Source organism: Sceloporus occidentalis, unplaced genomic scaffold, assembly GCF_023333645.1.
Source record: "Sceloporus occidentalis isolate IW3139 unplaced genomic scaffold, rSceOcc1.0.p SCAF_3, whole genome shotgun sequence".
Lineage (NCBI taxonomy): Eukaryota > Metazoa > Chordata > Lepidosauria > Squamata > Phrynosomatidae > Sceloporus > Sceloporus occidentalis.
The window spans coordinates 247,271,228-247,298,206 of NW_028316983.1; the positions used below are offsets into that span (position 1 = coordinate 247,271,228).

At 43.9% G+C, this 26,979-nt stretch overlaps 1 protein-coding gene across 3 annotated transcripts in view; it reads right to left on the bottom strand.

Annotated features, from left to right (window-relative positions):
- ZC3H3 (zinc finger CCCH-type containing 3) overlaps positions 1–26,979 on the bottom strand; it is a 321,156-nt gene that overhangs the window by 38,166 nt on the left and 256,011 nt on the right. For all 3 annotated transcript variants that reach the window (XM_089518124.1, XM_089518123.1, XM_089518125.1), the window contains exon 10: positions 2,403–2,587. In XM_089518124.1, the coding sequence (XP_089374250.1) occupies positions 2,403–2,587 (185 nt within the window). The remainder of the gene's footprint in view (positions 1–2,402; positions 2,588–26,979) is intronic.

A 26,979-nucleotide genomic window follows, 5' to 3' on the forward strand; every position in this document is an offset into this window, starting at 1 on the left:
TGTGGCTGGTTATGGAACCGTGTCCTTCAGCATCCCTTGACACTGCTGCCTTGTTCTTCTTATACGGTTTTTGAGATTCTGCAATGGGGTACACCCCCAAATAGACATTCATGGCAAACAGAATGAGCAAAGTACATCTCAGAAGGGAAGGAGATGCTTGTCCCTCGTGGCAGATTTCTGAAGGAAAATCTATAGGTGCATCTACACTGTCGAAACAATGCAGTTTGACACCACTTTAAGCTGTAGCTGCAGACTATGCATTTATACCTTAACCAAGTCTTTAGCCTCTTCTGCCGAAGAGTCCTTGTGCCTCATAAACTACAAACCCCAGTAATCTGTAGGATGGAGCCATGGCAGTTAAAATGTTTTCAAACTGCATTATTTCTACAGTGTAGATGCACCCTGTGTCTTTCTCGAAGTAGCAGAGTGATTAACAAACAATGTTATAAATTCTCTGAAGATGCCAGCCACAGATGCTGGCGAAACGTCAGGAATAAACTCTTCTAGAACATGGCCACATAGCCTGAAAAACCCACAAAAAACTAACCTTATAAATATTTTAGCAACACATTTCAGGTTCTGCCTTCTTCAGTTGCTGAGAGTAAACATGAGGAATATTAAGAAAGTCAGCGGGTTTAATGAGTTGGACTAGGATTTCAGGACAGCAGGGTTCAAATCCTCACTCAGCCATAGAAAACTACTGTGCAACCTTGGGCAAGTCACACTCTCTCAGCCTCTGAGGAAGGCAATGGCAAACCCTTCTGGACAAACCTTGTCTCACCCTAAGTTGGAGTCAAATATAGGAAGAGAACCAGCTTGGAGTCATGGTTTGAGCATAGGACTAGGACTCTTTTGGGACACCAAGATTTGAATTTCTACTTAGCAATGGAAGCCCACTGAGTGACTCTGGGCAAGTCTCTAGCCTGGAGAAGAGATAGTTAAGAGGAGACATGATAGCCCTGTTTACATATTTGAAAGGAGCGTCATACTGAAGATGGAGCAAGCTTGCTTTCTGCTGCTCCAGAAAATAGGACCTGGAACAATTGATTCAAGCAAGAAGAAAACAGATTCCTCCTAAACATTAGGAGGCCCTTCCTGATGGCCTCAGGGAGTAGTAGAGTCTCCTTCTTCCAAGGATTCTGAACAGAGGCTGGATGGCCATCTGTCTCAGGGAGGGCTTTGGTTGTGTATTCGCTCATGGCAGAATGGAGTTGGAGTTGATGGCATTTGAGGTCTCTTCCAACTAGATGATTCTATAAGTCACACTCTCTTGGCTTCAGAGACAAACCTCTGAAAATCTTGGAAAGAAAACTCTAGTAGAGGGTCACCATTATTCAGTCATCTTTAATGTACCCAGCACCATGTAGAGTTTTGTGTTGTGGGCTAGGATCAAGCATTGTTTCAGGCATCAGCAGAAAACAACAGTAACCACAAGGTCCTGCCAGATAATTCACTTTGGCCTGGCAGTTCAAAGAAACAGAGGCTGCATCTACACAGCAGTTTGACACTGCTTTGACTGCCCTGGCTCAATATTATGGGGTTCTAGGATTTGTAGTTTTGTGAGATATTTGGTCTTCTGTCAGCAAGTTCTGGTGACACTACAAACTATATATCCCAGGACTTGACAGGATGGAGCCGTGACAGTTAAAGCAGTGTCAAACTGTATTAATTCTGCAGAGCAGACGCAGCCACAATCAGCTGAGAATGGACCCCAGTTATTTAAGTTTTCTGTTAACAACTTGCTTACATAGTTCTTTTAGCAATTAAGACTTAAATTAATGTCTTAAAAGCAATGCTTTAATTGGGTTGCTTGCTTTAATGTTCTTTTAAACGTTTGTGCCACATATTGTTTTATCTATTCTGTCTTCACTTACGTGGCAAGCTGTTTTGAGTCGCATTTGGGGAGAAAAATGGAATACAATCAATCAATCAATCAATCAATAGGACAGGATAGGATAGGATGGAAGATGGATCACACCTATACTGCTCCAGTTCCTTTATTCAGTCTTGCCCATATAAACTTAACTATTCATCATTTAGGTGTGGCAGACCCAAAAGAAGCCTCTCCAAGGGTCCCTCCCAAAATACGTTGGAAATGCCTCATACACCCCATTGCAAGACATTTTGGAGAAAAAAAAAAAAAAAGGATTGCAAGGCATTTGGAGCCCATTCCTGTGCTAAATGTTTGTGATGCTTTCCTCTGCTATAGTCCACTTGCTCACCACCCATCAAGGTTACTATCTAGCAAGGATGTGTGTCAGTTTCCAGTACAAAGGCAAGTCTTGGGGAGACTTGGAAATTCAACCACTTCCAGCTCAGCCCAGGGACTCCCAGACACAGAAGGAACAGACTTGCCAAAAGGAGGGGAAACAGCTGCTCCTTGGTCTATCATGCCTTCTTACCTGGTTGTCCATGATGCAGGGTGTCCCCATTTTGGCTCTGAGGATTCCCTCTTGAAAGCGTCTTTGGTCTTGGGTTGTCCAGCTGCATGCTTCCGCTGGGGATGTTGCAATTTGCACTGAGAGCCTTTTGGGCAGATCCCATGCTTGGAGAAGTCTGGACACACCAGGGTGTGTTTCTTTTTACACTGAAGAGAAAGCAAAGAAAGGCCTGCCATCAATTTGCCTATCATGCATATTGGTAAAAGTGCAAGGGGACTTCTATTGCTCCTCAAAACATCTCTTAGCCAGAGCTTGGAAACCTGACTCTTATGGACTGTAGTGCCCCAAATCCTCCAGGACGCATGGACAGTTATCAGACTGAATTGGCAAACAAGGCAATCCAAGAAAGGAACGGATACATTTGTAAAAAAATGATCAGTTCTTGTTAGTCTCCTCTTCTGCACACACACTCCTGTGACTTTACCATCACCCCAAAAGTTGCTTGACCAGCTGTGATGCCACAGTATGGTACATTTATGAATATTCTGAAAAGGAAAAAAAAAATCTGTAAAATTATTAATTATTTATTAATATGGGAGGATACAGACAGGCAGCTCCATGCCACCCATCTTTGCCCCACGTCAGTGCCACACCAGCTGCACAGTGTGGTACCGCCATGCTCCCTAAAAAGAAGCTGCTTAGAGCGGCTTCTTTCTAGAAGTGTCATAAGCACCACAATGTGGTGTCATGAGGCCTCTTTTGGCGAGTGCCATTTGGGCACTTGGATGTCCATGTGTCATCATTGCATGCCCCATGTGGATGGGGATGCAGCAAGATGGCACATGGGTGCCGAAAGTAGGGCTGGGCATGTATGGACTCCCAGCCCTACCAGCCCTAAAATCGTCTCCAGGCCGGCACAAAGCACCAGTCTGTACTGGGCCTATGTCCCTAAGACCCAAGGTAGCTTGTATGTGTGTATTGTGTGCCTTCCAGTTGTTTCCAACTTATGGTGACCCTAAGGCAAACCTACCATGGGGTTTTATTGACAATATTTGTTCAGAGGAGGTTTGCCATTGCTTTCCTCTGAGGCTGAGAGAGTGTGACTTGGGTTTCATGGCCAAACTGGAAATCGAACCATGGTTTCCAGAGTTGTAGTCCAAGACCCAAACCACTCTGCCACACTGGCTCCACTGGCTTACAAAACTTAAATACAGATTAAAAAAAAGGGCATGTAAAGATATATTTAAATACATAAATACATACATGCATAAAAGATTATTACTAAAATGCAATTAAACTAGCCATACAATTGAAAGCATTTAAAACGAATCAATTAAAAGACGAAAGACATGGGGAAAATGGCAGTAAATAAGTAGGAGTTGACTAAATGGCAATTAACAGGAAACAAATGAAGGTGTGAATTTGTTCAGTTATTGTGATCCATGGATCACTTGTATTTATAAAATCATATGAACTGGAAAGCTGTCCTGTTGGGATCTATGAGAACAGCTTATTTTTTCCTCTTGTTCAGGAGGAGATGCAGAGAGTGCAATCTCTCTGTCTGCACAGACCCTCCTTCTATAACATCACAAGCAAACAAGACCTAGACCTGCAGACTTCTAACTCTAACTGCGTCACTTTCTTTTCCTTGAATTATTTCTAACTGCCTTTGCCTGATGAAGAAGCCAGTGGGTGTTGAAAGCTAGCACAATATTTTTGCCCCTTCCGGCTGGCAAAATAAAGGTTACCACCAATGCATGCTTTGGATTTTGTTTTATGATCTACACAGCTACCTCTGTATTCTTTATGAACAGTACAGGTTATCTATGATGCCACTCCTTCTCCAAGTTTTGTCTTTTAGATCCTGAGTGAACCACTTCAGCCCAAAATAACTGCAGCCCAAAGCTCTCTCAACGGCTTCCCTCGGCTGAGATGTTCCAAGAAAACTTGTCAAGAGGGCATCAAGCCAAGCCTCCCTCCCCCCGAGGAATGAGGTCGAGCGCTCTTGATGCCATCGATTCTCTGCCTTACCCTGTGAATGATTGTGTTTTATATAATTGTATTACTTGTTTTTATCTATTTTTATGAGATGTTTGCAATAGTTTTATAGTCTGTAAACCGTTTTGATCTATGGAAAAACGGTATACAAATAAAATCATCATCATCATCATCATCATCATCATCATCATCATCATCATCATCATCATCATCATCGGTCTAGCAGCTGTCGCAAAGGCCTGGGCATTTTTTTAGCATCCGCTCCATGAATCTGACTCCCAACTGACAGCTGCTCTATAGCTGAAGAAGGCAGGACTGCAGGCCTGAGATTCTGTGTTCAAAATACCCTCTAAGCATCCTGATTTGGCAGGGACAGTCCTGATTAATCCTCAGTCATCCCACTTTTTCAGCTGCTTTTAAAATGTCCTGGTTTCTCTCTCCCTCCTCTCACCTCCCTCCTTTGTCCTGCAATTGCTGCAAACTGAGTTACAAGTGCAAAAGTTATTTTCATTCATCTCAGCAAGAGAGAGAGAGACATGATAGAAGCATCTTGCCCTTCCCAGGATGCTCACGCAAAATGCTCTCCTAGTTTGCCCTTTCTGCCTCATTAGTAGCTTTTGCCATCTTGACCACGGTCTAGTGTTGGTTGGCCATAGCAAAACCTCCAAAGCAGCTGACTGAGGGTGGGAAACGTGATGGTAGCCACACTGGAAGAGTTATAGCTGTTTTAAAACCTTCACTCACCAAGGCAGTATCTTCCACTGTCAAACAGCTCTTACCAACAGGAAGTTCTTCCTAATGTTGAGGTGGAATCTTTTTTCCTGTACCTTGAATCCATTATCCCATGTACTCATCTCTGGTGCAGCAGAAAACAAGCTTGCTCCAGTCTCATTACAATATCTCTTCAAATGTTTAAACTGGGCTATCAGGTGCTTTGATTAAGAGGTTGGACTGGATCGCTGTTGTGGTTTCTTCCAACTCTATGATTCTATGATTTTATGAAGTGAAGTGCCTGTCTGCATGGCATGGGAGTGGAGGAATGGCTCTCTAAGCACAAACTGGCAAAGAAAAGAAGTCTTTTCCTTGCTGCTAGTAGCCCTACAGCCGTAGGCCATAAAACCTCTGCCCTTTACACGCCACCTCTCCCCCTCTGCACACATATGCACTCTCCCAAGTGTTAAGCCAAGGCTGAGCGGGCTGACCTTTAAGGGATGGTTCAATTTAGCCCATACACTCCGATGGAGAGGGCTCAAAAGAGTTTGCAAAAGGAGACAGACACCTGCCTTGACATCCATCCAAAGTCCAAAAGGGAATGGCCGGGGGGGGGGGGGACTGAAAGAGCATGAACTGGATGAAAGAGCAGCCCTCCACTCAAAGAATTTGGTTGCAGATACTAAGAAGCTGGAGTTGACAAACAAACCTGAGCTGGATGCTGCAAGGACTTCCCCTACGCAGGGACGATGTAGCCCTAGCTCCTGTTGTTGTGTGCCTTCAAGATGTTTCCAACTTAAGGTGACCTTTGGCAAGATTGGTTCTGACAAGGTTTACCATTACTTTCCCCCGAGGCTGAGAGTGTGTGACTTGCCCAAGATCACCCAGTGGGTTTCACAGCCGAGCGGGGAATCAAAGCCCGGTTTTCTGAGTCATAGTCCAATGCTCAAACCACTACGCCACATTGTTCTCCAGAAGCCCTAGTACCACAATTGTTTTCTGGGAAAGGGAGGTGAAGGGCTTGCAGATGTTTACTTTGATGGACTGCAAATCCCAGAATCTCCCAGCTATGTTAACTGCTGGATTCTTGGAATTGCAATAGAAGTGAGTAAATGTTTCTCAGTACTAAGGGAGGTGTTTGGGGATGTAAAACGTGCTTCTGGCCTCAGCCTGGGGACCAATTGCTTGTTTTCGCTTTCTACTCTTCTACACCAGAAGGCACTCCAAGGTGTCCACTGACTCAGGTCCAAGCTATCTGAAGAACCGTATCTGTGTATAAGAGACTCCCAGTTCAAAGATCTTCAGAGGGAGGACATTTTCTCAGTCCCACCACCTTCCCAAGCATATTTGCTAGGAACATGGGAGAAGATCTTCTTGGTGGCTGCTCCCAGGCTTTGCAATATGTTCCCCTGGGAGGCTATGGTGTTCCCCTCCTTGGTGTCCTTCCATCAACACTGAAAACCTTCCTGTTCCAACACTGACGAATGATGTGCTGGTATTTGTTTAAAAAATATTTTAATCTTTTCTTTTTACATTGTTTTGGGGGGGACTGGTGGGTGGCAAAAGTAGGGTCCAGGGGCTGCACATGACCCACAGGCCACATTCTGCCTGCCTATTCCTTATGGGTTGATGCTGAGGTGTTTCATCCTCATGGCTAGATTATCTAGTATACTAAATTTTAACAATGTACTGCTTGGTGTAGATTGTATTTTTGTGTGTGTGCATTAAAAAGCAAATGCACCCCAGTTAATTATGTATTTTCTAAGAGAGTAAGAGGCTGATTTCAATCTTGCAGAGTTCATTCTGTCTTTTTAAAACCTAATTCTGGAACGGACCACCTAGAGCAAGGAACAAACGACAAGACACTTAGTATTAATGAACTGTTAGCCTGGGAACTCCCTTTCCATGAAAATTTATTCCCCAAAGCGTCTTAATTCCAACAGTGTATTTTCAAATTACCCACTTTATTGCTACTGGGAACCAGGGTTCCTCATGAATGTACTACAAGCCACTCAGAGACCTACCAGTAAGTCAGATCTACCTTTCCCAACCCCTGATCTCAGAGCTGGTTTAATGTAGTAACCATAAAATGTCTCCCACTTCATGGCTCACCGATGCAATAAAGTCACTAGGTGCCCTAACAGTGTAGCTTTTGTAGACCACAGCTCTAAATGGGGACCTGTTTGGCTGGGAATGGTGGAAGCTGCAGCCACCCAAAAGTAATGTTTCCAAGTTCTGCTCAATATCTCCACCTCAGCCTACCATCCTGCAATATGGGGCCTACCTATTAATGACCTTTCCTTACAGGGTTATTTTAAGGACTGTGGCAAAAATGCCCATGAGGGTCTCTGAACACTCACAATTTGTAAGTAATATGTACAGGAACCTGAGGATCTAGAGTGGCATTGTGGTTTGAACATTGGGACAATGACTCTGAGACCAGGGTTCGATTCCACGTTCTGCCATGGAAGTCCACTGGGTGACCTTCGGCAAGTCACACGCTCTCAGTCCCAGAAAACCTTGTGATAGATTCGCCTTATGGTTGCTGTGAGGTGGAAACGACTTGAAGGCACACAACAACAACAACAACAACAACAACAACAGGAACCTGAATGCCCAATTTAAATAATTTTATTCCACCAAGATCTGTTCACAACAACCCTCCAAAAAAGAAGGGATTTTTATCCCTGAAACATGAGCCGCTGTTCTACTCAATGAGTTTACATCAGGTCAGAGTGTCATACTGAAGATGGAGCAAGCTTGTTTTCTGCTGCTCCAGAGAACAGGACCCGGAACAATGGATCCAAGCTGCAGGAAAAGAGATTCCAGCTCAACATTAGGAACTTCCTGACAGTAAGGGCTGTTTGACAGTGGCACACACTCCTTCCTCGGAGTGTAGTGGAGTCTCCTTCCTTGGAGGTCTTCAAACAGAGGCTGGATGGCCATCTGTCAATGGGGATGCTTTCATTGTGATTTCCTGCATGACAGAAGGGGGTTGGACTGGATGGCCCTTGGGGTCTCTTCAACTCAATGATTCTATGACTCTATGAAAAATACAGACTTCATCAGAGTAAGACTCTTTATGGGAGGAATTACAACATGCTCATCCTTTCTTCTGGTCCCCTTCCTACAAACGACAGAACTTGCTTTTGCCTCATCTGAGATGCAGAACATAGATTTTCCTCTTCTCCAAACACACATACACACACCACTCTCAAAGCCAATAATTGTCTTTGGAGCTGTTTCCCAACTTCTTTTCCAGCCTATCCTTCAATAAAGAAAACAAACCCGGTGTGTAATTAATTCCAAGGCTGTGTCCCAATCTCGGGTTTCTAATGACTTTTCCACACCATTCTTAGCTTGGCACAGTCTTGGCCTATGACGACACCTTTTGGCTCCGTGTCCGGTCCTGCAACAACCTCCCCTCCTGAGCAAAGATGGCAATTGGACAGGGAAACAGGAGAAGCGACGCTTGGGCTTTGCAGCTGAGGGCGGTGGGTGCCTAGTGGCACCGAACTGCTCCGGCACGCCCCATTATCTGTCGGGTTGCATGATGGAAAGAGCTATGTGCCCATGTTCTCCGTACTGGCCTGCTGCATTAACACCCAACAAAACAGGAGGATTTGATTACGGTAAGCCCCGCACATGTCAGCTGAGGTGAGGAGGTGGAGCGCTGGGTTTAGAGTTGTAAGGGAGCGACCTCATTCCTTGGGTCATTCAATCCTGTCCACCTGTTACGTGCGGCTAATTTTATCGCCCTCAGCAGGATTCTGTTCGGCCGGCAGGTTGTACTATAAAAAGGAAGAATGGAGGGGAAGAGATCTATCTGCTCCCCAAATCTGTCCTGCTTTGAATGTGTCTTCCTGCATGGCAGAATGGGGTTCGAATGGATGGCCTTTGGGGTTTCTTCCAACTCCATGGCTCTATGTCTCTACTGCAGCCACAACGCTGCGAGTTCAATCCTGAGGGCTCCAGGGTTGACTCAGCCTTCCATCCTTTCGTAGGTTGGTAAAATGAGCGCCCATCTTGTTGAGGCAACTGGATTACAGACTGTAAACTCTTAGAGCAGTGGTTCTCAACTTGTGGGTTGTGACCCCTTTGGGAGTCGAACAATCCTTTTACAGGGGTCACCTAAGACCATTGGAAAACACATATTTCCAAGGGTCTTAGGAACAGAGACACCACAATTTTATGGTTGGGGGCCACCACAACATGAGGAACTGTATTAAAGGGTCATGGCATTAGGAAGGTCGAAAACCACTGACTTAGAGAGTTCACTATAGAGTAAGCTTTAGTTCACTATGAAGCAGTATAGGAATGTAAATGCTATTTCTATTCTATAAGAGAATCCAACAGGAAGTGCAGAAGAACATGAGTGATGTGGAAGCAAGGAGAGAAAATCAGACTGCTCAAACTGAACATGAGGATGCTGGGGCAAAGAAACCACAAAGAAACAATGCAGATGGTACTGCAATTTAGGGATCAACCCTAGGAACCTTCCTAAGCCCTGCCAAAGCTTCGGCATCATTCCCTCTCGATGTCTATCTGCTTTGAGGATCTTCTCTGATACAGAGCATGCCTTCATACTGGGATTTGTTGCCATCTGGAGGAAAAGAATAGAAAACGGTTCTGCTGCATGCCTGGAACTGACTGTTCCCATGGTGTACATAATTCCAATCATGACTTGGGTGCATGGCAATTCTGTATCCATTTCAGGGTTGCCTTTTGTATCCCATGTTATATTACTGGAAGGTCTTACTGGTCTTTCCCAAACTGATTTTAGATTACTCTCACCACTCATAGAGAAGAATTTGACAAAGGGCTGCTTCTCAATGGCACAGCACATGTTTTGTAGCCAGATATTCCCACATCCATTTCCCTGCATCTCTAGATATGGCTGGGAAAGATTCCTGTTCAAAAGAGAGCTGGCTCCTTTCTTCTTCCCTCCCAAATCCTGGTCTATATGGGCAACCTGTGACCTGTTTCATATCTTTTGTCCTGACCAGTTTCTAGGAAGAAAAATGCTAGGATGTATTTTTCCATTGCAGCTACGAAAGAGCTAGACAAGATCATCTTGGGATCAACTTTGGTTTGGTGATTTGGTTCCAGGACCCCCCATGGATACCAAAAATCCATGGATGCTTAAGTCCCATTGTTTTTTTGGAATTTATATATTTTTGGAATATTTTCAAGCCATGGATGGTTGAATCCATGGGTAAAGAATCTGTGGATAAGGAGGGCCAACTGTATTTCCAATTCTCTACAAATACAAAAGCTGGACAATGAAGAAAGCTGACAAGAAGATGAAATCATTTGAAATGTGGTGCTGAAAGACAGTTCTACAAATAGCATGGGCTGCTAAAATGACAAATGAATTGGGTCTTGGAGCAAACCAAGCCTGAACTCTCCCTAGAAAACCAAGTGCCGAAACTGAAGCTATCCTACTTGGGAGGCATCATGAGATGACAAGGGTCATTGGAGAAGATGACAATGCTTGGTAAAGTAGAAGACTCCTGGAAAACAGGAGAAGCTCACCACACACAGGTCTGCCCTGAGTCTGCTGGTCCCAAGTAGGCCTCTTGGAGATCTCACACTCAAAGCTCTTTTGATGGCACATAATCACAAACACAAACAAGATATATCACAGCTACTGGAAACCCCCAGGCTTTTTCTGAAACAACAATGCTAATGCACCCTGGCCTTAAAGCAGACTCTGGTGGTAGGGTGAAGGCATTGCGTTGTCCCCTTGAGCTGCTCCACAAGCTTGTAAATGAAAGGACAGCTATTACAGTCAGGACGTTCCTCCTATCTTTACTCCTCCTTTTTCTGTGTCTCAGCCTGCTCTTCATATGGTATTTTCTGCGTACAAGTTGACCAAGTAGGGTGATACTATGCAGCCTTGCCTGACCCCTTTGCCAATTGGGCACCATTCGGTTTCTCCATATGCTGTTCTAACAGTTGTCTCTTGTCCTGAGTACAGATTTCTTATCTGGACTATCACATGCAGTGGCACTCCCATGTCTTTAAGAGTGTCCCACAGCTTTTCATGATCTATTCAGTCAAAGGCTTTGCTGTAGTCTATAAAGCACGTGCTGCTGCTCATAAACCTCCAAACCCTTTAATAATTTTGGAGAAGCTATTTTGAGCCCTATGAGGAGTGGCTGAGGGAGCTGGGTGTTTTTAGCATGGAGAAGAAAAGGTTAAGAGGCGACATGGCAGCCATGTTTAAATATTTGAAGGGATATCATTTTGAGGATGGAGCAAGCTTGTTTTCTGCTACTCCAGAGACTAAGATGTGAAGCAATGGATTCAAACCACAAGAAAAGAGATTCCACCGAAACATTAGGAAAAACTTCCTGATGGTCAGAGCTGTTAAACAGTGGAAGATACTCGCTTGGAGGGTGGTGGAGTCGCCTTCTTTGGAGGTTTTCAAGCAGAGGCTGGATGGCCATCCACAGAGAATGCTTTGATGGTGTGTTCCTGTATGGCAAATAGGGTAGGACTAGATTACCCTTGTGGGTATCTTCCAACTCTGGGATTCTATCATTCTATTATTCAAACCCAAAGCTTGGCCTCTGTTGCAAACAGGGCATGAGAACTAGTCCCAAAAATCATACACAGAGACTCCTCCTGAGATGCGTCAGGTAAAAGGCTCTCCCAGTTACAGGATTAACTGGCTGGATTGATGTGCTGCCGAGCGTCACTTCTTCCCCGACAGATTCTTTTGCTGCCCAGCTGTTGGGATGCAATCCCTGGGGAATGGAGAGGCAGCTTTTCGGAATCCTTTCTGGAACTGGCAGTGAGGAAATAAGGCTTTTTGATGGCTTAAAACAGAAAGGAAGAAAGAATTGGCCACACAAGGAAGCAATTAGCATCCTGTCGCTAAAACCTGGACAGCACCTTGGTCCTGGCATCTCACACTAGTTTGGCAGAATGATAACAGACACATTTAATCTGGCAGGTGGGCCAAGGGCCTGGGATGTTCCTTTTACACTCCAGTTACACAGAAAGAGGAGGAAACAAAATGAGTTTTCCTCTTTCTTTTTTTCAAAGATTACCATTTTGTCATTAAAGGACAGTGCAGACTACCAACTATATGGGCCCTATATGGGTAGAATTCAGAGACATTGCTGTGTTAGTCTGGAATATGAGTATGCACAGGGATCTTGCAACACATTTGAGACTATTGACATCTGAGGAAGCAGATCGAATCTACTAAAGCTCATGCTACAACTTCTTGCACACAGTTAGGCTGCACCCGCACTCCTGAAATAATCCAGGTTGATACCACTTTAACTGCCATGGCTCAGTGCTATGGAAGTCTGGGTTCTGTTTTAGCCTTTTCTATCAGAGACCACTGCTGCCACAACAAACTACAAATCCCAGGATTCCATAGCACTGAGCTATAAAGTGGGGTCAAACTGGATTATGCCAGTGTGAATGCAGCCTGAGTGTCAAATGTGCTGCAAGATCCCTTTGCAGGGTCCAATTTAGCTGTTCTCCATGATTTGCACCAACAGACTATATGCTTCTGGAGGGCCACTGTGGGAACAAAACACTCCGCACTTGCCTAGATATGGCTATGGTCCAAGCAACTGGAAGGACTGTACCCCACTATCTCAGCTTGCCCAAACTCTATGATCTTCCAAAACTCAAAGAAGGGAGAGAGGGCCTTCTCAGTGGCAGCTCCCAAATTTTCGAATCCCCTCCCTAATAGTCGAGGATGGCTTCTTTTCTTGCTCTCCTTCCATTGGCAAGCGAAGACTTTCCTTTTCCATCAGGCATTTAGGAACTGACACCATTTTAATGGTGTGCTGTTTTGCTGACTTCTTATATTTTGTCTTTTAATGGATTTTAAATGGTTTTAACTTTATAGATTGTTTAACTGTGTTTTTAAAAATGGATGAATAGCTAGATGTATGGATAGACAGATAGACACAGTCAAACAGACAGACATATCTAGCAATCCTACCTTGCATTTATGTGTATGTGAGTGTTTATTAGGAAGTGCATTAGAAGTAAGATGTCCAGAATTGGATGTGCACAACTGGATGCAAACCGGATGTACATTTAGTCCACAATTCAGGTGAAGCTTCAGAAAGAATCAGATGAACACATGGAGTCGAATATTAACTGATATTTTTGTGTGTTTTTACTGTGTACTCATTTTAATAATGTCTAAGCTGCTTAGAGTCCCATCTTGAGGGGAAAGACAAGGTATAAATGAATAAAATCAGGATGAAGAAGAGGCAGCTTAATCATTACACCAGCAATGTTACCTTAAAGTGGCCATGAATCTATATATTCTCAGCAGCAAAATCAATAACATGCACTGTTGCACACAAAAGGAAATGTAGCAGCACCAACCGTCAGTTATGCAGAGCCAAACACAGCTGCCCTTCTCTGCAAAGAGTTCTGGGTGCCATGAAGCACCTTCTCTTGCAAAATTCAGCACCAGAACTGCTGGGGAAGCCTCCTATTGGTGTGTTGTTCTTGAGATCATAGATTCTTAGAGTTGGAAGAGAACCCAAGGGCTATCCAGTCCAACCCCATTCTGCCATGCAGGAAATCACAATCATAGCATCTCCAACAGATGGCCATCCAGCCTCTGCTTAAAGACCTCCAAAGGAGGAGACGCCACCATCCTCTGAGGGAATGTGTTCCACTGTCAAACAGCCCTTACTGCCATGATGAACTGGAATCTCTTTTCCTCTCATTTGAATCCATTCTTCCATGTCCTATTCTCTGGAGCAGCAGAAGACAAGCTTGCTCCCTCCTCAATATGACATCCCTTCAAATACTTATACAGGGCTATCATATCACCTTCTTAACCTTCTCTTCTCCAGGCTAAACATCCCCAGCTCCCTAAGTCTTTCCCCAGAAGGCATGGTTTCCAGAAATTTGTCAACATCCTTTTTGAATTGTGGTGCCCAGAACTGGACACAAGATTATTCCAGGAGAGGCCTGACCAAAGCAGAACAGAGTGGCACTATTACTTCCTTCAGTCTAGACACTATACTTCTATTAATGCAGCCTAGAATCACATTGGCCTTTTTAGCTGCTGCATCGTACTATTGACTCATGTTCAGCTTGTGGTCTACTTGGACTCTTAGATCCCTTTCATACATATAAATCTCGTTCTGCCAAGTGTCTCCCATCCTATATCTTTACATTTCATTTTCCACCCTAAGTGCAGTACCTTACATTTATCCATGTTTAATTTCATTTTGTTAGCTTTGTCCCAGCTTTCTAATCGATTAAGACCTTCTTGAATTTTGATCCTGTCCTCTGGGGTAGTAGCCACTCCTCCTAATTTGGTGTCATTGCAAATTTGATAAGAATTCCCCCCAATTCTGTAATCCAAGTCATTGATAAAGATGTTGAATAGCCCTTGGCCCGGGACAGAGCCCCACTGGACACCCCACTGGTCACTTCTCTCCAGGATGAAAAGGAGCCATTGCTGAGCACCCTTTGGGTTTGGCCGCTCAACCAATTACAAATCCACCTAACAGTCACATTGTCTAGCCCACATTTTACCAGCTTGTCTGGTAAATGAGATAAGATGAGGAGGCACTACCCATGCATGCAAACTATGCCAAATGGAAAGGGCAGCCAGCTGCTGGCACTGCTTATCAAGACTAACTGTCCCCACTGGCCAAGTTTCATCATGGCCTGAGTTGGTGAGTTGCACATCACAACCACCGTCAATTTAGCACCATTATTGTGTCTGACAACTTAACTGACACACCAGCCTTAGCAATGGACAGACATGCTAGCCCTAAGGACGCTGCTAGGATTGCACAGTATGCCAAGTTGTTCAACTATGCATTGAATAGCATCACTGACCAACTGAACCACTATAACAAATGGGCAGCCGAATGTAAATGTACAACAATATACGATGCACAGTCTCATGTAATATGTAAGCACATTCTCGTACAATGGCACCACATCTGCAACCTTGAACTGAATGCAGCCAATTCCACATCAGGCAAAAATCTCCAACTACTTCTCTAGTGGAACTTCTGCATGTGTAACACACCAGTAGGATTCCAGTCATTTTTTAAACACTGATGATAGGAAAGGATCAGTAAGGAAAAGAAGTCATGAATTCAGGCATGCCAGCTTTGGACAAGACAAGGAGTAAAACCAAAAGCTTATAAAAAAGTGGGTTGCATTGGTTTTGCTTTCACAAGGATGCACCAGAACATAGCCCCAGAGGAAACTGCCTTATACTAATTCAGATTGCTGGTCCATCAAGTTCTGTGTTGTCAACTCTGACTGGCAGCAAGGCCTCTCTAGGCAGGATTCTTTTACAGCAATGATTCCCAAACTTTGCTCCTCCAGGTGTTTTGGATTTTGACTCCCAGAAGCCCTAGCCAGCTTGGACAACAGTCAGGAATTCTGGGAGCTGAAATCCAAAACATCTGGAAAACCAAAGTTTGGGAACCGCTGTTTTAGAGTTCAATCAAAATCTCCCCTCCTGTAACTGAAAACTATTAGACCTGGGGCAGCAAACAACAAACTGCCCCCTCCTCTCTGTGACAGCCCTTGAGGGTTTAAAGAGTGCAGTCATGCCACCCCTCAATCCTCTCTTCACCAAGCTGGACATTCCCAATTCTCTTAACTTTTTTTCTTCATATATTTTCTTCTCCATACTTATTGCTTTTCTCTGAACTTGCTCCAACCTGCCTATTGTTGCTAACATCTGTCAAATCAACTTCAAGTTATGGCCACTCTATGAATGAAAGATCTCCAAGTCCCCCTATCATCATTCTCCCTTCTCAGGACTTGCAGACTTGGGGTAGCCATTGTGGCTTCCTTGACTGAGTCTATCCACCTGGAATGTGGTCTTTGACTTTTCCTCCTGTCCTCTACCTTACCAATCATTCATGTGTTTTTTTTTTCCTAATGAGTTGTATCTTCTTACTATATGGCCAAAGTACGACAGTCTCAGTTTAGTCATCTTGGCTTCCAGGGAGAGTTCTGGCTTTGCTCTGGGACCCATTTATTTGTATTTTTAGCAGTCCACGGTATTTTCAGAACTGGCTAGACTTTACAACTGAAAACACCGCTGCCTCTGATTTGTCTACATTTAGAACCGAGGCCTCCTCCCTTCCAAGCAATTAATGTAAGGGAGAATTTCTGGATCCACTGATTTAACACCTCCTGGTCCCAGTCTAGAAGATAATCACTATCATCCACTTATGCATTTTGGCAAGAGAGCCTCCTAATCTGCCACTTTGGATGCAGCTCACTTTTGTTTTCAGCAGCTCAAGGAGGCAGGCGCCAAAACGATTTGCTAATTTATTTAAGTTCTTTTTGTTAATCATGCTAATATATATGCATGTGTGATTGTGTTGAAAAAAACAACCAATTGTACTGTTGTCACCCAGAACCTGGATTCCAGAAGGCTGCTATAAAATCTGAAGGTGAGTTAATAAAACTGAATAAAATTATTGAAAGCAGGTGTTGATACAAAGCATCATAGAGGCATCTTTAATAGCTGGCATGCTTTCAAAGTGGCCCTTAATGCTGTTTGCCACTCGCTCCTTATTGGAGACAGACCCACAGCTGGGGGCTTTGCCTGCCCCATTCTGCTGATTCGTCCATATATTTATAGGGCACGGTGTCCTCGCTCTATTCTTTTTCCTGTGGAAGAGACCTCGGGGCTGCTTGCCCAAGCGTCAGCTTACAGCTATTGATCTGCAGTGGCTTTTCCTGGTGTATTTGCTTTGCAACTCTTGAGGGTGAAACCCTTGAAGGAAAACGATTCCTGCCGCCAGCCAAATCTCAGGCCCTGACAAAGCCTAAACGTGAGATGTGGCTTTGGAGAGAAGCCCCTTAAGAGGAATGGGGGACTACCAGGGTGTAAATTATTCAATGTGGCTGGAAGCTGCAAAGGCCATTGGCGGCCAATCCCTTTCAATGATGCTACTCCAGATTCTACATTTAGGGCTTGGAACCAGGGCCTGCATCCTTGGATGATTTTGGGGTGAGAGAGAACAAAGCTATATTTTGGGGCCCATGCAGACAGGCCAAAATAAAGCTGCTTTGGGTCACTTTGGAGGTATGCTGTTTACATGATGAACACATCTTAAGAGGCCAGAAGCTGCGCCAAAGCTGCGCTCCAGTCTTTAGGATTGGAGTGTTGCTTTGGTGCAGCTTCTGGCCTTTTAGGACACATGCATCATTTAAACAACATACCTCTAAAGAGACCCGAAGCAGCTTTATTTTGGCCTGTCTGTACAGGGTCTTTTGATTTCAGGAAACTTCAGCTCTATCTGACCAGCAGACCTTTTGGTGGGTAAAAAAAAAAAAAGAAATATGAAATGTAATTGCAAAAAATACAATTACAGTGGGCCTCCATATTTGTGAGGGTTAGGGGCTCAGGACCCCTGTGAAAGTGGGAAAATTGCAATATATTTTTTTAAAACTTCTGAGGGTGGATCACCATAGAATCTCACTGGAGGACCTAAAAGTGCCTAGAGAAGTGTTCTTTCTAGGAATTGCTAGGTCCTCCAGCATGACACTATGTTCAACGTCTGGCAGAAGGTAACCACAGTGTTGCATTGGAGGACCTAGAGATTCCTACAGAAAAGAGATTAATCAAATCCATAAATAATCAAATCCGCAGAAGTCAAAGCCAGAAATGTGGAGGACCAACTCTGTATTTTTAATACATTCATTAACTGCAATTTATTGAAAGATAAATTATATATATATATATATATATATATGTTTGTTTGTTTGTTTGTTTTTTAAAAGGTTGCGCCACTGCCACCATCACAAGGGAGTGAAACAGATGGGGAAAATAAAGCAGCTTCCAGCCACTTTGACAGCAGGGTGTTTATATGAAACATACTTTCAAAGCTTGTGGAAACCAAAACAAAGCCACGTTGCGGGGCTAAAAACCAGATCAAAAGGGAGCCAGGATACTCTGGCTTAGCTCGGAAAATGTGCATCTTTGCGCCTGCATATAAACAGCCTGGTGCTAGTGTGAGGCTGCTGCAAAGCAAAAAAATCAAAGTGCGACACCTCTAATGGATGTAATTACAACATACAGAAACCAGACAACGGGGGGGGGTATGGGGTAAAGGGGACATGTATGGGGGCTTCCTAAGTTTGTGTTTTGCTAATGTATCACTTGCACACTGATGCACCAGACCATTGCACATGCAACTGTATTGTTGATCAAAGGAATGACCATCCAATGAAATAGCATCTGGGCAAATATGGGAGGTACTTTGAGGTCACAGGCGGTGTATTTGTGCAATGGTGCGCATGCATGATGGGGAGGCAACAAAAAAATTATCCAGCGGTGCAGCTTTACACTGCGCCGTATGATCAGGCCATTAGTATTCAGCCTGTGTTTGCAGCATGCTGTGTGGTCAGTGGGATTTCGATCCCCTTTTGGAAAAAGCAGGGTCAAACCACGTTTTCCTGCCTGTCTGCTCCAGTCCTAAGTGTCTGAGGATAAAAGCAATAAAAGAAATGCAATAAATTTTATCCTTCTCCATTCAGCAAAACACCTCCTTTGGTGAACTGGGTCTGCAGAGAACATCAAATCAAAGGTCTGCTGCCACAACATAGAATTCCCAGAATTCCATAGCACTGAGCAATGGCAGTTAAAGTAGTATCAAACCGGAAGGTGCGGATGCAGCCGTTCATGCCATCCTTTCCTCAGCTGCAGATGTGGGAGTTAATAAAACAGGAGGAATGTCACTGAGCTGAATCGCTGTCAGAAAACTGTTGGGGTCTCTGTTGCAACTGAGCAGATAATGGCAGGCTATCATCAAAGGGAGATGATGTTCCCCTCCTTTCTCTCTTTCTCTATTTTATCAAAACTTGCCCAAGCTATTAAATAGCTCCTATTTGTACTGATAAGGAACAGCTTAAGTGTTTGAAAGTCACTGAAGCTGCAGCAGCGATATTAAGGAAGCCGTGGGGGCCCTCATTAGACCATTATGGCGAAGGGTAAATAAGAGGCATCTCTTCAAGTCAAAGAGACGGTGGTGGCGATTGCGAGGGGAATCTGACGATATTTGGGACTCTTGGAGAGTCCACTAAGTCCTTTAAAATAAAAATAATAAATAATAAATAAATAAAACTTTAATTTATATCCTGCTTTTTGTTTTCACAATCAAAGCGGCGTACAACCTTTAAAAAATACAATATATACAATCCCCCCCTTAAAAAAGGATTAAACAATTCCATCCATTAAAATTACAGATAAAAATCTAAAAACAATATTACAATAATAAAATAACGGTGGGCAGAGTCTTAATTTGTATATGTCTGTGGGGGGAGCGTTACATGGCCAGGATCTATTCTGGGAAGGCCTGCCGGAAGAGATCCGTCTTGATAGCTTTCTTGAAGCTGTTAAGGTTGGCAATTTGACGGATCTCATCTGGCAGGACATTCCATAAAGTGGGAGCGTTTGCAGAAAAAGTCCTCTGGGAGGTTGCTGTCAATCTGGTCTTTGTGGACTGCAACAAATTCCTCCCAGAGGATCTGAGGGTACGGGGCGGATTGTACGGAAGGAGGCGATCCCTTAAGTAGGTTGGGCCCAAGCTACCATTACAAAGACTGTATGGCAATAGCTGCTCTTTTCGGTTGTTGCTCTTCCTCCTCCAGTGCAGTTGTGAATTAATGGGGGAAGATTACTCAAGGAAGGAGACAGGTGGATGATCAGAGCAGAGGAATAAAGCAGCCAAGAGTAGGTCATCTCTGTGTTCCCTTCTGTTCCATAAAGACGGATGTAACTTACGGGAAGAGCTTGGAAGTAACTAATAGCAAATAACTACAGGCTGAGTTTCCCGTATCTGGAATGCCAAAATCCAAAATACTCCTAAAACCAAAACATTTCCCGAGGACGGCTGACATAAGTGATACCCTTGTTTTCTGATGGTTCAATGTATGCAAACTTTGTTTCATGCACAACATGATTTAAAAATACTATATAAAATTATCTTCAGGCTATGTGTGTAAGGTGTATATTGTTGTTGTGTGCTTTCAAGTCATTTCGAACTTACAGAGATCCTATCATGGTGTTTTCTTGGCAAGATTTGTTCAGAGGTTTGCCACTGCTTTCCCTGAGGCTGAGAGTATGTGACTTGCCCAAGGTCACCCAGGAGGTTTCCTGGCCAAGTCTCCAGAGTCACAGTCCAACACGCAAACTACTGGCTCACATATCAAATGAATTTTGTGTTTAGATTTGGGCCCCACCTCCAAGATATCTCATTATGTACTTATATGCAAATACAAGTATTCCAAACTCCAAAAAATCCCAAAAGCCAAAACACATCTGATCCCATGCATTTTGGATAAGGGAAACTCAACCTGTAGTTACTTTTAATCAAAACACCTCTCTAGTAATGGACATACAACTACATCAGACTGCAAGTTAAGAAGGGATAACTTTGCTCCTTTTGCAGAGCAAATGTAAGTTTTAGTTGCTTTTATAGTAACACAACTGAACCCACACCCAATGCACAACTAAATGCTCGTGTGCAGCTAGGCACATCTGGATATATAATATACAATTTGCACAGTTCCACTTTTGCAACCATGAACTGAATGCAGCCATTCCCCATTGGACAAAAATGAACAACCACTTCTGTAGGAGAACTTACATGTGAATAAGATACCAGAAGGAATTTGGCCTTAGATTTGAATTCCTCTAAATTTCAACTGTTTCAAATTGTTTTTAATTTGGGTTTTTTTTTCTTCCTCCCTGAGTTCTTGGGATGTATATGTTTTAATAAATAAAGAAAGCCAATGGAAATTTAGGATTTCACATTAAAGGCAGCTAGTCATGTTGGATCAATGGAATGAACAAGGCCACCGCATCACAACTGTCAGTATAGTGCTCCTTCCCTTGAGTCATGACCTTCTGGCCACCATCCTTCTTAAATTGATCTGCAAGATAAATGGCACATGCTCCTGTCAGGACCTCTGGCTCACAACTTATGGCAACCTGAGGAGGGCAAACTTATCATGGGGGTTTCTTGGCAAGATTTGTTCAGAGGGAGTTTGTTTTTGCCTTTCAGGCTGGGAGAGTGTGAATGGCCCAGTGGCTTTCCATATCTGAGCAGAGATTCGAATCCTGGTCTCCCAGATTTCTAAAACAACATTCTAACCACTGCATCACACCAGCCCTTACCACCATGCTGGCTCTCTTAGTGATTTTAAGTTGCCTCTGACTTGTGACAACCCTCTCCTTGGGGTTTCTTGGCCAGATTTATTCTGAGCGGTTTTTTGTGGGTTTTTCGGGCTATGTGGCCATGTCCTACAAGAGTTTATTCCTGACGTTTTGTCGGCATCTGTGGCTGGCATCTCCAGAGAATGCTGGCATGGAAGAGAGTTGGGTACATATATAATGTGTGACCCTGGGTAGGGAGGATTTTGGCTTCCAGTCCTGAAAAACACTAAAATCAAGACCCAGCAAATGCAAATGAAAACCATCCAGGGTCAGGGGTTTTCCCAGCAGACAATGATAACCAATTAAACAGACACTAATCCTCTTTGCATATCTTCCCACCCTGAGGCTTTGCCATTCAACAACAGAACAATACACAGATTAATATGGAAATCACACCTCCCTACCCAGGGTCACACAGTACACACACACACACACACACACACACACACACACACACACAGCACTCTCTTCCATGCCAGCATTCTCTGAAGAGGACATGGCCACATACACCAAAAAACCCACAAAAAACTATGGATGCCAGCCATGAAAGCCTTCGACTTCATATTCAGAACAGGTTTGCCATTGCCTTCTTCTTAGGCTGAAAGAGTGGGACATGCCCAAGGTCCCCCGAGCGGATTTCTGGGGCTGGGTACGTATTAACCCCCATCTTCTAGAATCCTAGTCCAACACTCAAAGCACTATACCTTGCTATGTCCATCATGATTTATTCAGAGGTTTGCTATGGCTTTCCTCTAAAGCTAAAAAAGTGGGATGACAGAAGATTAGTTCCGCCAAGTTGGGACAGTTGAAAAATATGCAATGCCAAAATCTTTTTGAAGATAACTTTAAATATCTAGCCCAAATATTCCCTCTACTCCAGGAATGGGCAACTATGGGTGGGTAGGGAGCCACATTACTTCTCCAGAAGACTTGGAGGGCTGCAACCCCAATGTACCTCAATTGGTTTTGCTCCCAAATGCTCTCTGGTTGCATGGGGAACATTTTAGACTTAGGAAAGGTCCTTTTTAACAACAGGGAACAACCAGGACTCCACAGTGGGTTTTTTTTTAATTTTGTCTTTTAGAAAAGAGCCCAAGAGCCCCCCCCCCAAATGTCATTTAAAAGCCCCTGTGTATCTAGAGGGCATGTGGGAGTAAAAAAATAGTTGACCCCTATTTTGGGGGTCCCAAAAACTCCCTGGAGAGCAGCTGAAGCCCATAGACTTCACTTTGCCCCTCTCTGCTTTATTCTGTAGGGCAGACATGGAAGAAGCAGCCTGGGATGAAATGGAAGCCCAAAGCAAGGAGAGAGCTGGCTCTCTTTAATGCAAAGTGGGTTGCTTCTAACCCAAAAAATCAGCACAAGGGAAACAAGTGTCTCTTCTCATAAAAAGACCTCTCCTAGGGACAAAATTACAGCTCATGAGATAAGCAAAGGTTGATCTTCCCAATTCAGAGAAGCTGGGCAGAAATGGTCACAAAATGTACTTACAGAAGCGGGAAAGAGCACACAATGAATTCTATATAATAATGGATTTTCTTTTAATGGCAACCTTGTAAAGACAGAGGGAGAGAGAGAGAAAGGAGAGGAATAAAGGGAAAAGACCAGAATGGTGACTTTTGAAAGTTCATTGGAAATTGTCTGAACTGCATCCATGTCTAGCAGGAAAATGGGCAGAAGCAGGGAGAGAACAATACAGCAGGTGCATTCTGGAAACACACCATCACCCCAAAATTGTAACCAGAGTTGTGGCTCCATGCAGAGATGTGACAGGCAACTTCCCACTGAGAGTAGGTAAAATTTGGAGACAATTCCATTATCTGAACATTATCAAGTTCATTATCTGAACTTGCATATGAGGTAGAGATGGAGCACAGCATTGCTTGCCCTTGGAGGAGATGCGACTAGGACCAGCAGCTCCCTCGGAAACACAATGGACAGCATCCTCTGGGTGCATGGGTGGCTTTCCCCCCATTTTGTTTTGTTTAAAATGCATCCAAGAATATCAATGTGATATTCTACCCAGATTCCACCATAGGCACGTTACCTGGCGAGGGTACACTTACTTCCCTGGCAAGGCCAGAGAACTCACCAGGTTTACATAGTACTGAAACAAAGAAAGGGACTTGAAGTGCACACACATGAAGCATCTCCTATCATAATAGCTATGAGAACAGGACAAGCAAGTTATTAACAGGACAAAAAAGTTGGTTCACCCAGTCCATTTCCAGCCACAATCTGGTCCCAGCCAGCTAAATGGGAAGGCCTATTAAATACAAGCTAACTTTCACTAAGCCCTTGAACATTTCACGTTTGATCAGGATGCTACCAAGGACTCTAGAACCCAAAAGCCTGGTCGCATAGGCCACAAGGGTTTAAGTCCGTAAAATGTCATAGAATCATAGAATCGTAGAGTTGGAAGAGACCACAAGGGCCATCCAGTCCCCTGCAAGGAAAGCAGCTCTGCATCTCAGAAATATGTTTCAAGCGAAGGAAAGGAAGACTCTAAGACCCATTCTGGAAGCTTTCAAGGGAACAGATGTCCATTAGGTGTAATTCTGCCTTTGAAGGAGTTTGCACCCTTGGTTTCTAAACATGCATGCCCTGCAGACTCTAAATTTCTCTCCTGCTTTCCTGCTTTCCCTCGTCCTTTAAAAGTTAAAACCCATAGACAGCTGGGCTGTGCCGCATCTCGGACAAGGGAAAAAGGCGGCGGGGAGGGGGGAAAGAGAAAGAAAAGAAAAGCAGAATGAGAAGAGATTTACTCCCTTTCTAAATTATTCACAAGAAAAGGGACTGCGCATCTTTAACAAGCCATCGTTTTATGAAGCAAGGTTAACATTTTTACTTGATTCAGTAGAATATTATAAACTCTCCGGGGTCCATTTGAGGACTTTCTACTTTGTGCAAAAGGAACAGACTCAGCACTTTTTATATTATTTGGAGAATAAAATTAACCCTCGATGGCCCAGGCCGGGTATTTCTTCTTACCAGCTAAATATGGCCTGCTCAGCAATCCCCCCTCCCCATATAATTATGGGCTGCTATCCATCATCTGTAGGAGAATGCTTTTCTGACACTCCAAAAGTGATGCAGTAAGCACGTTCGCTAATAGAATAAATATTCTAAATATCTCTTTTATATTTTCATTTAAATTGGAATATTTTAAAATAATTGTACACATGCTGGCTGGGTGACTTGTGCCGGAACTCTGGAAAGGCTGCCCTGATAATGGGGATTTCATTTCGGAGGGAACGTCTCCTGCCACAAACCAGACGTAGTTTTGGGCTTTGCTTCAAAACCCCGTTGGCAAAAGAGGATTTGCTAGCATCCTCTGACTGCCAACTATCCCCTCTTGGAATTGTTCTTCTGCCATGGCTTTGCTTCCCAGTTGCCCCTACAATTGGGAGAAAGGCATTCCATACTGACCTTCTAAATGTCACACTGCTTATGTCAAATACCTCCCAGATGGACACAAGAAGAGAGGCTGGATTGGACCAAGGGCTACTTGGGCATGGTGGCCAACCAGACTGCCTACCACTCTGTTTTCAGGGACAGGTTGGAATGCTGGACATGACCTTCCAAACCCTATAAGGCTTTGGTCCAGACTGCCTTGAAGACTGTGCCTCTCTCAATGAGCTTACTCGAGATTTAAGATCCTCCTTGGAGGTCCTTCTCTCAGTCACACCAGTGTCAGGAGCACCTTTGCTGAGGGCCTGTCGGGAGGACAGAAGGAATGAGCCCTCCTTCTTAAAGCCAACAGAGTCAGTTCTGTCCTTTGGCAAAGGCAAAAGGTAACTGTCAGAAAGGTCAGGTTCCATTCACGTTTCTTCTCTCCATGGGACCCTCCAAGGGCAGCCAAAACTGCCCACTTTCTTCCTAAAGATGCTGTTCCCTGCCACACCACCACCGTTGATTTCATCCAACTTTCACTTAATGTTTTGCTTTCCTTTTTCTTTCAAGTGGATAGTATTTCTTTCCGCTCCAGAGCAGTCCTTTTATTCAAGCACTGCTGTGGAGTTTGATCCAGGCAGTCCCTCAAAATCCTCTCACAATGGAGGAACCAAATCTTTTTCTCAGCATCCTTTCTGCTGTCCGATCAGAGACTTGCTGATATGCAGTCACTGTTTTCAGAACAACTTCAATTTCCTGGATCCCACTCAAGGACATGCCGGGTATTTGCCCTCATGACTGCACCCTCCCATAAAAACCAATCCCACTCCCCAAATGGACCAATAATATCAACCAAAAATTAAACTAGATGTGATGTGACATCACTTCCAGTCATGCAGGTTGCACCAGTGTGACCAACCAAGTTTATGTGGGAGGAAAAATAGTTCCTTCCACTACTTCTCACCCCATTTAACAGAAATAGAAAAAAGGCACATGGACCCATCCTATAGACATTCCTATTAATGTTGTAGATATTCCTATTAATGGCTTGAGGCCATCTCCACCATTTTGTGCGGTGGAAGAAACCTTTTTGACAGGCCCTGTCTACCCATCAACAATCCTGAGAACCAAGAGGGTAAAAAGATGGTGAAGGGATGTCCTTCTCCGGTGCAGACACTGAAGGATCCCTGAAGGACCACTGCAGCACCGTCATGTGGAAAGAGCACCGCCAACAGCAACAGCGGTTCCAATTTCTAGCACTTGGAGAAATGCCCAAGGACTCTCATTTCATAGGAACCTTTACAGAATATGGCCAGTTCCCCTTGCAGAAAAACTGACCAGCCATTTTCACAGGATGAGAGGAGAATTGGAGGAGAACAACTTGGTTGTGACATGGTAACCATTTCAAATGTCTTGTCAAGAACTGAATGGCAAAGAGGGAGCGCCCAAAAACCAACAGCTTATTTGGTGTAGAGGCTATTAATATGTCAGAGTAACTAATAACAGACATCACATATTGGTGGAAGCATATGCAGCTGTATGTGGGTTGTTTTTTTTTAACCAATTCTCTTTGGAAGTCACCTGGGGTCCCACTCTGGGAGAAAGATGGCATATAAAGCAAATAAAAAATAAATAAATAGAAAAGCCCATCTAATTATCCATTCATCCATCCATTAATTTATATCCCACCTTTCTCCCATACCAGGACGCCAGGCTGCTCACAAAAGAGAACAGATTACAGCGCGATCCATAGGGATGAATGGGGTGCACACCCATGGGGCGCGTGTGCCTCCGTGCCACCGCACCACTGCATGCAGGAGCCCCATTCATTTAAATGGGGCTTGAACACAGGAGGTATTTGCTTTACACGAGGGAGTTCAGAACGGATCCCCCATGTAAAATAAGGGCACACTGTATTAGAGTATCCAAAGACCAGGTGAATGACAACTTCCCACAGAGCGTTTAGTGCAGTGACCCCCAGATTATGGAACAGCCTACTGGAGGAGATCTGTCTTATTACCACCTTAGATGCCTTTAAGAAGGCACTTAAAACGGATCTCTTCTGGCAGGTCTACCCACCTGAACTTTTATCAGAGATATTAAGAAAAGATTCCACTTCTGAATATGAGTGTATGAATTTTGGATGATAACTTAGCTATTTTATCGAATTAATAATAATGTCATTATTTTATTGACTGTATTTTACATGGTATTGTATTTTTATTGATGTTATCCCACCTCAATCCGCAGGGAGAGGCGGGAAATATAAATAAAATTATTATTATTATTATT